At 42.0% G+C, this 12,580-nt stretch overlaps 1 protein-coding gene across 6 annotated transcripts in view; it reads left to right on the forward strand.

Moving 5' to 3' along the window:
- The window catches only part of EVA1A (eva-1 homolog A, regulator of programmed cell death), a 179,315-nt gene that overhangs the window by 144,334 nt on the left and 22,401 nt on the right, over positions 1-12,580 (forward strand). For 3 of the 6 annotated variants that reach the window (XM_065526938.1, XM_045369003.2, XM_005575487.4), the window contains 2 exons: positions 5,769-5,891; positions 10,021-10,173. In XM_065526938.1, the coding sequence (XP_065383010.1) occupies positions 5,769-5,891; positions 10,021-10,173 (276 nt within the window). Of the gene's footprint in view, positions 1-5,768; positions 5,892-9,527; positions 9,591-10,020; positions 10,174-12,580 lie in introns of those variants that run through there. The other 3 variants (XM_045369004.2, XM_005575489.4, XM_005575486.5) reach the window with 2 other exon arrangements.

Here is a 12,580-nt window from a genome sequence, read left to right on the forward strand (position 1 = left end):
GCTGCAAGCCTCCCTGCTGAGAAAGCAAGCAGAGTGTTCAGGCCTCACCCCTCCCTGACTGCAGCAGCTTCTGTGCTCATATCTGCACTTCCTATTCGCCCCCACCCCTCAGATTCTGCCTAGGAAAATTCATACTTGATCAAAATTATTATACAGTTCAGCCGGAAGTCTCCTTCTTCCTGTGGCCCTTCCCCAGTTCCACTGGCTGCCCTCCCCAAGGAACCCTGTGAGGTAAAGTCAGAAATGGCTTCGCTGGGCTTCCCTGGGGACCAGGAGTGCCTACAGGGCACTTCCCATGGCTTCTTCTACTTTTGTATTTTGCTCAGCTATCTAAATTCATTTCAGCTCTAGGTACAGTTAAATCCTTCTTCCATGATCTAGAGTTCCAGGTTCCCCAGTGAGGATGTATGTTCAGAGGCAGACTTTCCTCCTCTTACACTTTGGGCACTGGCTGTTTTTTTGGCTGTTTCTTGGAGTTTGCAGTAGCAAGCCACTCCTTTCAAAGGGTCTGTGAATTCTTTCAGTTTCCCTGGTATGTTCCTGTGGTGGTTCTTGGAGCAAAAGTTCACAATGTGAGTCTCCAAATGCTGCTCATTATTGTGTTTTTTTAATTGTAAAACTCTGTTTCTTTATATCTTCTCTTTATTTGCAGAGACTTTTTATTTCTTTGCTGAGGCTTTTAATTTCTTTATTTGTTTTAAGCATGTGCATAATTGCTTGTTGAAGTATTTTTAAAATCATGGTGTTTAAAAATCTTTACCAGATAATTCTATTACCCTTATCATCTTAGTGTTCGCATCAATTGATTGGCTCCTCATTACTGCTGGATGGGGATGGGAGTTCTGGATCCCATGTGGTCTCCATTGATGTGGGGCTTATAACCACTGGTAGTGATGAGAGTCCTGACTAGGCTGCCTCAGATACCCCAGTGGAGAAGGGGAGGATTATCTAGTTATTTCTAGGAGGGGGCAGATGTCCAGGCTTCCCATGTAGTCCTTACTGATATTGCCAGGGAAGGTAGCTCACCAGCTATCTCAGATGAAAGTCTCATATCTCCCCTTGGGTCTTCTCTGACATCACTCTGGCAAGGGTGTTGGAGTTTCTTGCTATAGTGTCTTAAGGGTGAAAGTCTAGGCTATCTACTCAGGCTTTGCTGGTATGGGTGTGGGTGTGGATGAGGCCATGGGTTTTTTGTTTTTTAAAATGATGTTTGGCTGAAGTAGAGTGGCTATTGTCCAAGAGTTTTCTGTCGTGCTAGAACACTCCTTTCCTGGTCCTCTGGCTAGAGAGAACAGGCATGTTTTGGGAGTCTGTTTTTTGTGCACCAGTTGTGTTGGGTTTCTGGGTTTCTGGCTTCTTCAGCTACTTTATCTCCTTGGTTTTCGGTGTGCATCATCCTTTACCTGGGCTACTGAGTTAGACCCCCAATAAGTCTTTCAGACCATCTCTGGCTTCTCCAACACATACTCCACACTTCTGCCAGTGTTTTCTTCCTACAAAGCAGAACTGACCATGTCATTCTCCTGTTAATATTATTTACTGTCCATAAAATAAAGCTCAACTTCTGCAAGGCACTGCAGATCTACCAAAATGCAATTCCAACTTTGCCTTTGCAGCTTTGACTTCTGTTCAGTTTCTCTGCCTATCCCTTTGCTCCCATGCTAAAGATGCGCCATGTACTTTAGCTCCTGCTCTTCCCTCTGTCTCCAGTGCTTTTCTTTACTCTAACAAAGTTAAGAGCACTGGAGTTGGACTGTTTAAATTTGAACTTCATCATTTTCTAGCTAGGTGATCTTGGGCAACTTTACCTCTCCATAGCTCAGTTTTCCCATCTGAAAAATGAGGATAATAGCATCTACCTCATGGGACTGTTATGAAACTTAAATTAAATAGCACTTTGCAAATTGTCGGGTTGAAGAGAAAGGTCTCAATAAATGTGAGCTATTAGTATAATTCATTATTAAATTAATACTCAGTAGTTAAATTAATATGCAGTAGCTCAACATTCAATTTGAATGTTACCTCTCTATGAAGTCTTTATGGGTCCTCTGCATTGCTACCTTATTATTGAAATTAATTATTCTTTTCCCAACTGTCCACTTAATTTACATTGCATTTATACTTGATTCTGTTTGTAGTGTAGGTAGGTAGATTGCTGACCACATTTGCTCGTTTCTGGACTTAGTCATTCAAAGGAAGCCCTGTGAGTCAATCACTGGGCATGGAGGTGAGTAACATGTGGACCTTCAGAGAATTCTCAGTTCCTTAATAGCTGCAGATTGCCTGCTAAATAAATGGTTCCAGTGGGGCTTAATAAATATTTATTGATTTAAGACAAGCAAGCTCTGCCTTGGGATAGGAAGGTAGGCAGCCTCCAGGTTAACAGCATCACAGTGTGTTAAAGTTAGAAACTTTTTGTGAACCACCCTCGGTACTGACCTCTGCATAGTGCTAAGTGAAGGCCTCGGGCTCTGTGTTAGAGCCCTGCTGTAACAGCATTGGTATTCCTGTGGTCTGTGGCCACCACCAAGTGAGTCTTGTCAAGGACCATATCATTTCTTAACCCTAGTTCTCTTAGGTTCAAATAAAGACAAAGATTTTTCTTGAGGTCTCAGGAGTTATATCAGTGTCATTGAGGACATTGTTCATTCTGCTTTAAGGCCCATGTCTGACAATCTTAGCCCCACACACCTTGACTCCCATCACTGAGACAGAAATTTGTTTTAATGCATTTATGTGCCGGGAATCGTGTTAGCTACCACAAATGCAGAAGGATGGGACACAAGAGCCCCCTCGACATCCAGGAGCTCATAGTCTCCATGCTGGAGCAATCATTAGAAGCACAGACTTGATTGTTTCACTGTGGCCACCTTACCAACAATGCTTTGGTAGATAGGCTGGATATGAAGCCAGATATTTTAGGCCAAGGATGGACTGATGGAAGAAATGGAAAGAGGAAATATAACCTCCTATGAAGATGTATGTCTGTGAAGGGAAGTAGAATGGGTGATAAGAAACTACAGCAGAGGCTGAGCAAAGGGAAGATTGTTTAAAGGTGGGGGAAATTACTTAAGTTTATAGTAGATAAAAAGAGATAAGGGCAGTAGATCAAAAGATAGATTGAGAGAGTGATTGGGAAAGAATGAGCAAGTATTTGAGAAAAAACAATAGATATTCATATACACATACATATATACATGCATGCATACATACATATACACATTGTATATTTATATATGTATGTATATAAGTATAGAATGTATATATGTATATGTGTTTATATATATGTATTTATATATGGGGCAAGAAGGTTAAGAGAAAGTGAAAGACTAAAATTTTGAGAAAGAGAATTATACAAATATATGTAATCACTCTATATACATCTTATCTATTTATCTACCTGTCTATCTATCAATCCATCTATCTGCCTACCCATTTATATAGAGAGATGGAGATCAGCCAGAAAAGGGAAAGTCAAAGAAGAATCATTCATTAATGGAACCATGTCCTGTAGGAAGAAGGAGGAAATAATTTGAAAGCACAGGTGAAAACTCCTTAGAGACAGAAGGAAGGAAGGTCAGAATGAGATGGAAGGGAGGAAAGTTAGAGTTCATGTAGGGTGCCCTCTATTTCTCTGGAAAGCTGAGATGATTGAATGAGAAGATTGAAGAATGAGAAAGTGAGAAAGTAAGATGCCAGGGACATACATTCTGGCTTTCCTCGCAGCACTGGGGGCCTCAATTGATTTTGTAAATTCAGCATTTGCAATGCTGCAAATATGAATGATTATACTTTTTCAGAAGCACTAGCCTAGCCTGTAGGGAGGAGAGAAGGCAGGTGAGGGTTGGAGTGCTTTGGAAGTTAGGCCTGAGGTTGAGGGCAGCAGAAGGGTTCTGGTGAGAGTGGCATGTAGTGTAGTTGTAGTAGCCAGGCTGTGCAGAGAAAAGATGAATCTAGGATGAGAGTGATAAACTGAGTGAGCAGGGAAGGAATGACAAGATAGAAGCCTCAGAGAGCTTGGGGAGCACGTTTACTTTGATTCAGGTATGGAGAGTGCATAGCAGTATTCTCACACTGCTAATAAAGATATGCCCGTGACTGGGTAATTTATAAAGGAAAGAGGTTTAATCAACTCACAGTTTTGTGTGGATGGGGAGGCCTTAGGAAACTTACAATCATGGAGAAGTACTGAGCAAAAGGGGGAAACACCCCTTATAAAACCAACAGATCTCGTGAGAACTCACTCACTACTAGGAGAAAAAAAGCATGGGGGTAACTGCCCCATGATTCAATTACCCCCCCCCCCCACTGGGTCCCTCCTACAACACTTGGGGATTGTGGGAACTATATTTCAAGATGAGATTTCAGTGAGGACACAGCCAAACCACATCAGAGAGGTAGGATAGAGGTTCTGATTGGAGAGTGAGATTTCTCAGTGTGAGCCATTTAAGCAGCAAACAGTCCCTGAGCACTAGCTCTGTGAACTTATTGTAGGAAACTCTGAGAACAAAGATAAGAATTAAGGCATGGTCCCTGCCCTTAAGGAGTTCACAGCCCAGTATTCAGAGGTAAAACCTTTCCAGGTGATGACAAGGTCCAGGATATGTCTCTGGAAATGATTCCTTGTGATGGTTGGGAGGGGAAGATTGATGGGGCAATGGAAACCAAATGGCTGGCAGGCTGGCATGTTAGATGTATCATCCCCAGGTGCTTATCTGCCCTACAAAGAAAATCGGGGTTTCTCTCAGCTCAGTTATTTCTCTGGGGCCATGTGTATCCTCTCCGCAGCTGGTGATATGAGGACTGTTTTTCCATTTGAGCTTTTGCTCTTCAGACAACATGTGACTGTCCTAGGGTCAGTGCCTGATGGTTTTCACAAGTGTAGAGTGGAAGGTCAATGGGCTTCAAAGACCTACTTCTGCACTTTGGTACATGAATCTGTAAACAGTTACCGATCCCATGCTTCCAGTTTTCTTTTCTTTCTCGCCCCTATTTTCTTGACCTGTAAAATTAACATAGGATGGTGCCACCAATCCTTTTTGGGGAAGAAGCAGCTGAGATGTGTCTCTATAAAGTCATCAATAAGCAGAAGTCGGAAGCTGCAGTAGTTGGCAGGGTGCGATGATAATGAATGAATGAGTGTGCACACGTGAAGTGGGGACAGCTCAGTGCTCAGAGCTCCATGAATGATTTCATTCTTCCTGAAAGCTTCTAAGGGTAGCTGGACACAGAGAGGAGATTTCCTACCTGGGCTGAGTAGAGGCCTTGACACTTCAGCATGGAAGGCACAGGGCGTAGGAATCTACATATCAGCATTTACAGGATTCTAGTGCCTACAGAGCTGTGTGAGACTTCATTTCATGGTCCATCTGGGCATTGCTAGAAGGGAACAGAATTCCCTCCCTTCCTGTTCCAGAGAGGCTAGCCTGCAAACTTCACTGATGAGAGGCCAGATTAGCACATCCCACACTAGCTGTTTTGTGAATTTTGGCTGACAGGAGTGGAGAGGAAGCATGTTTCTTTGATCTTTTACCTCTTGCATCCTTTCTGCTATGACCTTGGGAGATTGGTTTATCTGGCTGTCTAGTTCAAATTCCAGATTAACCTCTGTCAGTGGGCTTTCTCCTCTCTGGGGATGCTATTCATCCTTCCAAGGATCCAGACCCTAGCCACCAAAGCTTCTCTGCTGGGTTCACACACCAGGTCTAAGGTATGATGTGATCTCCTGGGTATGTGACGGTTTTTGTGCTGCTGCTTTTTTCTTTCAGAGTCTGAGAAGCCAACTGGGGCCAAGCAAGTTTTAGAACCTCTACTGGCTGGTGCCAACATCGTCAGAGATGAACTGTTCTTACCAGAAACTTCTCTGCTCCTGACAGCACACCTCTCCCCAGGTAGCTAAAGGGACAATGAGATTATCACCCCCTGAACACTATGTAATGACACAGTCACCTGTATGGGGGTGACATACCAGGGGACACTCAGTTCCAATTGCAATATCATAGGCACAATATTAGAAGAATATCTAGACACTCTTATAGGCAAAGAAAGGCATTTGGAAGATTCATGGGGGTCTTTCCTTTGCTTAAATCATGAATTTTTATTAAATTTTACACAAATGCCTTTTTCCATCTATTCATATGATCTTTTTCCTGTTAATCTATAAATATGATAGATTACACTTATTTACAATCCGATTTTAAAAAATAAGTGCAATAACATCTCTTACTTAAAATTAAGCCATATTCATATTGTGATATGAATTAGAATTTTATTGACTTCAAATTTAATACCACTAAAAGGTAACTCTGCCATCATTCTTATTAACTTAAAACCAAAATTTGATTGCAAGATTCTTTAAATAAAGTAACCTTCAAAATTCACTGTTTTACCTCACCAACACAATTTTTAAATTGTGGTAAAATACATATGACAAAATTCATTATCTTAAATTACTGTTAAGGGTATAGTTCAGTGGCATTAAGTATATTTACATTACTGTGCAACCATCACTGTCATCCTTCCCCAGAACTCTTTTCATCTTGCAAAACAGAAACTTTGTACCCTGTATCCTGTTCAATAATTATCTTTTCCCTGTCTCTGCTCCTGACAACCGCTACTCTACTTTCTGTCTCTATGAATATGACCACTGTTGGTGCTTCATACATGTGGAATCATATAATATCTGTCCTTTTTGACTGGCTTATTTCACTTAGCCTAATGTCCTCAAGTTTCATCCATGTTTATGCCTTCCTTTTTAAGGCTGTGAGTAATATTGTATTGTATGTGTGCACAACATTTTATTTATTCATCCATCTGTGGATGGACATTTGGGTTACTTCCACCTTTTGGCTGTTATGAATAATGCAGCTCTGAACATTGGTGTACAAATTCTGTTCAAGTCTCTGCTTTAAAATCCTTTGAGTATATACCCAGAGGTGGAATTGCTGGGTCATAGGATAATTCTATTTAAACACTTTTTAAGGAATAGTCGTCCTATTTTCCACAGTGGCTGCACAATTTTACCTTCCCATCAAGAGTGTACAAGTTTCAATACTTATTTTCTGATTTTTGATAGTAGTCATCCTAATGGGTATGAGATGATATTTCACTGTGGTTTTTATTTTGATTTCATTAATGCTTGGTTAGGTGGAGCATCTTTTCATGTGCCTATTGACTACTTGTGTATCTTTGGAGAAATATTGCTTCAAGTCTGTTGCCCATTTTTAAATTGAGCTCTTTGTTTTTAGTTGTTGAGTTGTAGGAGTCCTGATATTAGGAATTAGGATAGGTAGCAGTCTGGATATTAACCCTTTATCAGATATATTATTTGCAAATATTTTCTCCCATTGTGTGGGTTGCCTTTTCACTCTGTTGTACCCTGTGATGCACAGAAGTTTTTAATTTTAATAGAGTTCATTTCTTTTTTTGCTTTTGTTGCCTGTGCTTTTGTTGTCACATCCAAGAAATCATTGTCAACCCCAATGTCATGGATCTTTACCCCATATTTTCTTCTAACAGTCTTCTAAAAATTTTTTCTAAAATTTTTAGCTGTTACATTTAGGTCTTTGATACATTTTGAGTTAATTTTTTATATAGTATAAGGTAAGGGTCCAGCTTCATCCTTTTGCATGTGGACATCCAGTTTTTCCAACACTGTTTGCTGAAAAGGCAGTCTTTTCCCATTGAATGGTCTTGGCATGCTTGCAAAAATAATTTGAACATATATGTAAGGGTTTATTTTTGGATGTTCTATTCTATTCCATTATGCTACATGTCTGTTTTTATATGCTAGGCCTATGCTGTTTTGATTACTGTAGATTTATAATAGGTTTTGAAATCAGGAAGGGTGAGATGTCTAACTTTGTTAATTTTCAAGATTGTTTTGACTATTTGGGGTCCCCTGAGATTCCGTATGAATTTCAGTATGGATTTTTTTATTTCTGCAGAAAACATCATTGAGATTTTGGGACTGCCATAAAACTTCTGAATTATTTCTTATAGGAAACATTTGCCACACAGATGAAGAGAAGGGGGGCATTTAGGCAAAAGGAAGACTGTGACCAAAAGCATGAAGAGAGGAAAGGGCTTGCTCTACTTGGGGAAACTAAAAGTAATCTAGTATTGTTGAAGCTCTAAGCTTTCTTATTATCTGTGTGTATATATGTGTGTGACTGTCAGCTTGGATAGGAGACACATTAGGAGGTAAGGAAGGGGTCAGATATTGTGAAAGTGGATGTGTATTGTGTTAAGAAGGTCAATGGAAATTCATTAGAGTTGGGTGGTGGAGTGATGTGATCCTATTTGTACTATGGAAAAATGACCCTGTTAATAAGCATGGGTGTGCTATACTGAGCAGGAAGGAGTTACCAGCAGAAAGACCAGATAGGAGACTGTTGCAAAACTCCCAGAAATAAAATGATAAGACTTGCACCCTGGTAGCATTAGTGGAGACAGGAAGGAGGGAATGGATTTGAAATAGACATGGCTCACTACACACTCAGACATGTTCCAGTAGCTTCACTCTTTTCCTGGGTCTTGAAGTCCTTAAATCTGGAGAACAGCCTCTGAACTCACCATTCACCTGTGTCATCCAGTTGTCACCTTTTAGGAACACAAATGACTGTTGAAAGAGGCACTCTGTTCTGGCTCAGAGGCTCAGGCTCAGGGGTCCCTTAACAGCAGCCAGTCTCTTTTCAAAGCCCCTGGAGCTCCCACTCCTTGTGCTGTCACTCTCAGAGCCTCTGGCTGCTCCAAGGACTTTGTGGTTGTTTCTTTGTATCTGTGAGTTGGTTGGTGTTTTCTTGTTTTGGTTTTTCCTGAGGCCTGTTGAAATCTACCAGCCTGAGAATGTTCTGTTGTAGCCCATTCTATTTACCTCGTAGAACTGCCACTCTCCAGGCCTTCTAATTGTGGCCCATGTTACATCTGTGACCCACTGAGAACCCAGGTTCATTCCCCAAGCCTGACACCCCTCTACACTCTGTGACTCAATTCCCTGCCTTCAGTTCATAGCAATGTCGAATGAGCCATTGGGTATTTTCCACCTCTCTCCCACTCATGCTCAGGATCTCTCTGTAAAGCCTTTGCTGAGTAACTGGATAATGCTAATGCCAGGCTTGAGCTGCAGCAGCTGGGGAGTGGATGTGCTCCTCCAGCCAGAGGCTGAGCACTGAGATTCCAAGTCCCCGTTCTGATCTCTGGAGGGATGGTTCTATGGATGGGCAGTCTGGGCCATGTGTGTGTTCTACTCGCCCATCACAGTCACAGGTGGAGTCATGGAGCTAGAGGCAGGGAGCAGCTCCTGCTCCCAAATTCCTGTAGGTATTTTAGAATGGGAACCGCTTTGGCAGTTCTGGAATAGCCAGCTCTGAACCACTGCCAAAGGCACACATTTAGTGACCTGAGGGATGAGGCAAACTGATCAAGGTGCACAAGTGTCATCACTGCAGGCTCCCGGGAAAGCACAGCAGGAGAGGAGAGGGCTGTGGCTTGTAATTAAAATGCAGTGATGACTGTAATGACGATTTGAACCTGATGGGCTGTGCCTCAAAGGTGAACCAGGGAGAATGAAATAAAGAGTTCTGGAAGAGGTAAGGGGGGATTTTAGTGGGAATTAGGAAGATACGGGGAAGAGAAAGGAGAAAGATCAGGAAAATCAGGGATGTAAGGAGTTTCTACTTCCTTGAAAGCCAGGAAGCTCACTTGAACAAAGAGCACAAGACCCCAAATCTTTGTGACACCCCTGGCTTGGAGAGCTTGCTGGTCTTTCTTTAGGATCCTGGCTAGTTTTCGCGAGCATAGTTTTCACAAGCAATTGAAGGATAATTTCCGTAGATCTATAGTGAAGCTATCCCGCAAATAAAGTGGGGCTGGCCAGAGAGGGTCTGTAGTTTCCAAAGCCCCAAAGGACACCTGCAAATCAGCTGTTGCAAAAATATGTCTTTAGGAGCCCAGGCTACCTGGAACACGGCCTCAGGACAGCAGAATGTGCCTTATCACTCACTTTGTGTTCCCAAACAGAAGAGAAGAAGGAGAGTGGCCACGTTGATTCAGCCAAGCACCTCCAGGAGGTCCCCTCTGGATGTCCCATGAGGCTGCCGCTCAGCCACAACCCGGAGCACGTGGAGATGGCTTTGCTCAGCAACATCCTAGCAGCCTATTCCTTTGTCTCAGGTAGGTTCCTGGTCTCCGCTGGGCCAGGACTGAGGTCTGGGACTGGGTCCAAGGTTGTCTCCTGGTTGGCCGTCTCTGGCCTTATTCTCAGGAAAGACACACTACATAATCATAGCTACTGCTCGGCTATGCTGAGTTTTGAGATGAAAGGTCTCCTGGTTGGGAATTAAGCTTGTCATTCTCTAATTTGAAAAATGAAGGGTTCTAACAGAGCTTTGTCTTGCAGAAAATGTTTAGCTGCTCAAGTGAGTGATTGAAGTGGCCCGGGGCTACTGTTGACTTCTGTCACTATGCATTAACTCTGACCAAGGCGGGGGCTGATGGAGTACCTCAGCCTGATTATTCTATGCAGTTAACCGCACACAGGCTGCCTCTGTATGAGACTGTGTTTGTGGGAGAGAGAATATGTGTTTTTATGTTCTGTGTTTGGGGCCTTTCTGAGGTATTTGATGAAGCTGTAGAAGAGATGAAGACAGAAGGCATCTGGAGTATGGAAGAGTCTGATATTTGTCCCTTCATTGGTTCAAAGTTGTACTCTAGTAAGATGGTTGATTTTCTCCTCAAGATCATTTCTTGAAAACAGATGTTGTTCATATAAAAGGAGTCATTTTAAAATACATGAAAATGCTCACTGGTTTGAATGACTAAACTGTTCCTCTGCTGCTTGAATGAGTTTTTAATTTCTTGATACTTTGCTTTTGTTTTTGTTTTGTTTTGTTTTGCCCGATGTCTCTGGATATATTGTATAAAAAGGAAGGGACTAGGGTTTCAATTAGATTTCCTTTGGGCAAGGACTGGTTTTACTTTCTAATTCTCTAGGCAGGGTTGACACATGGTGGTCTAAGAGTTGAAATGCAAACCTGACATTATGATTTACAGTGGCAAATCTGAGCCAAGTGGAGAGTTCCATAAGCCAAGGAAGTTCATGGCTTCTCTTTGTGAGAGGATCTTGGATGATGCGCAACCTGATTTCAAAAAAAAAAGGACTGCTCAGGGCCTTGTGCTGGGCGAGCTGCAGCATGTAGTCTGCTTGTGCCTCAGGTCCAGGGCTCTGCCTTCTTGGATCAGTGAAGGCCTAGGTCACCAGTCAGCTCCTCTTTCCCCTTGAGGAAGTCCAGGGCCCCCTTCTCTAGGCACTCACCCATTAGAGGAATCTCATCTTTGCTCTTGCTTCAAGGCAACATTGGAGAAAAGGACACAAGGGCGGAAAAGAGCTTTGAAATTCAGGCATCATTTTCACAAGCAATTTAAGGATAATTTCCTTAGCTCTATAGTGAAGCTATCCCCTAAATGAATTGGGGCTCGCGGAGAGTGTCTGTAGTTTCCGAAGACCCAAAGGATACCTGTGAATCAGCTGTTGCAAAAATATGTCTCGCGTGAGAGCAAACAGAGCATTGCACTTTGGACCTCTGCTCAGCACAGGAGGTACCTGGCAATTTTCCATTTCAGTCGACATGACCCTGAATTATGACCATTGAAAGTGGTAACTCATTGAATAGTCCTGTGTTTACCAATGAGTCTTGTGATCTTGTCAAGGCTGAAAAGTACATGGCCCTGTTTTTCTCTCCCCTCCAAACTTCCTCCTTCCTGCCTCATACTCTTGAATTAAATACTACTTGGGATGCAGGAAGACAATGCTTCTTTAAGTAAGTATAGGCTGAGATAAAAAGAAAACGCAAGGAAACAGAAAAGCAGTGTGGCTAAAATAAAATTTGGATCCAGTGTGTAGACTCAATGACTGAAAATTAATTCTGAAATGGGGAACATTCCCTGATTATAAGTGAAATTAATAAACAAAATTTAAAATATGTAGGTGAATATTCAAGATACAAATAACCATTGTTTTTAGTGAAGAAAATCAAATAATTGAATTAGAAGCAATGATGAAAAGTATGATGGAAGAAAATTGTGGAAAATGTCCTAATCTTGTAGCTGTCTCATGTCCTCATTCTGCTCTACCAGATCTTCAATCCCACAGGGCCCCAGCCCCTCCTATTTTCTCCCAGTACATCTGTTGCCTCCTCTCCTATCCACGTGGTGCCTTATTTCAGCAACACATTTGCTAATACACATAACTTCCATATTCCTTTATGTAGCTTCTGAGTAAACCAGTAGGTGAAACCCCAACTGAGTGAATCCTGCTCACTTTCTCTGTGTATCTGTGTGTGTGTGTGTGTGTGTGTGTTCTTTGTTAGGTGAGTGTCTAGGGTGTTTGGTAACCTTGTGGGAGAGTTGGAGACAGAAGAAGGCATGTGAGTTGGGAGAGTCTGATATTCACCCCTTTTTTGGTTCAAAGTTGTACTCTTTAGGAAGACGGCTAACTTTCTCCTCCAGATCATTTCTTGAAAACAGATACTGTTTACATAAAAGGAGCCATTTAAAATTACATGAAAATGTTCAGTGGTTT

This window comes from Macaca fascicularis, chromosome 13 (assembly GCF_037993035.2).
Source record: "Macaca fascicularis isolate 582-1 chromosome 13, T2T-MFA8v1.1".
Classification (NCBI taxonomy): Eukaryota; Metazoa; Chordata; class Mammalia; order Primates; family Cercopithecidae; genus Macaca; species Macaca fascicularis.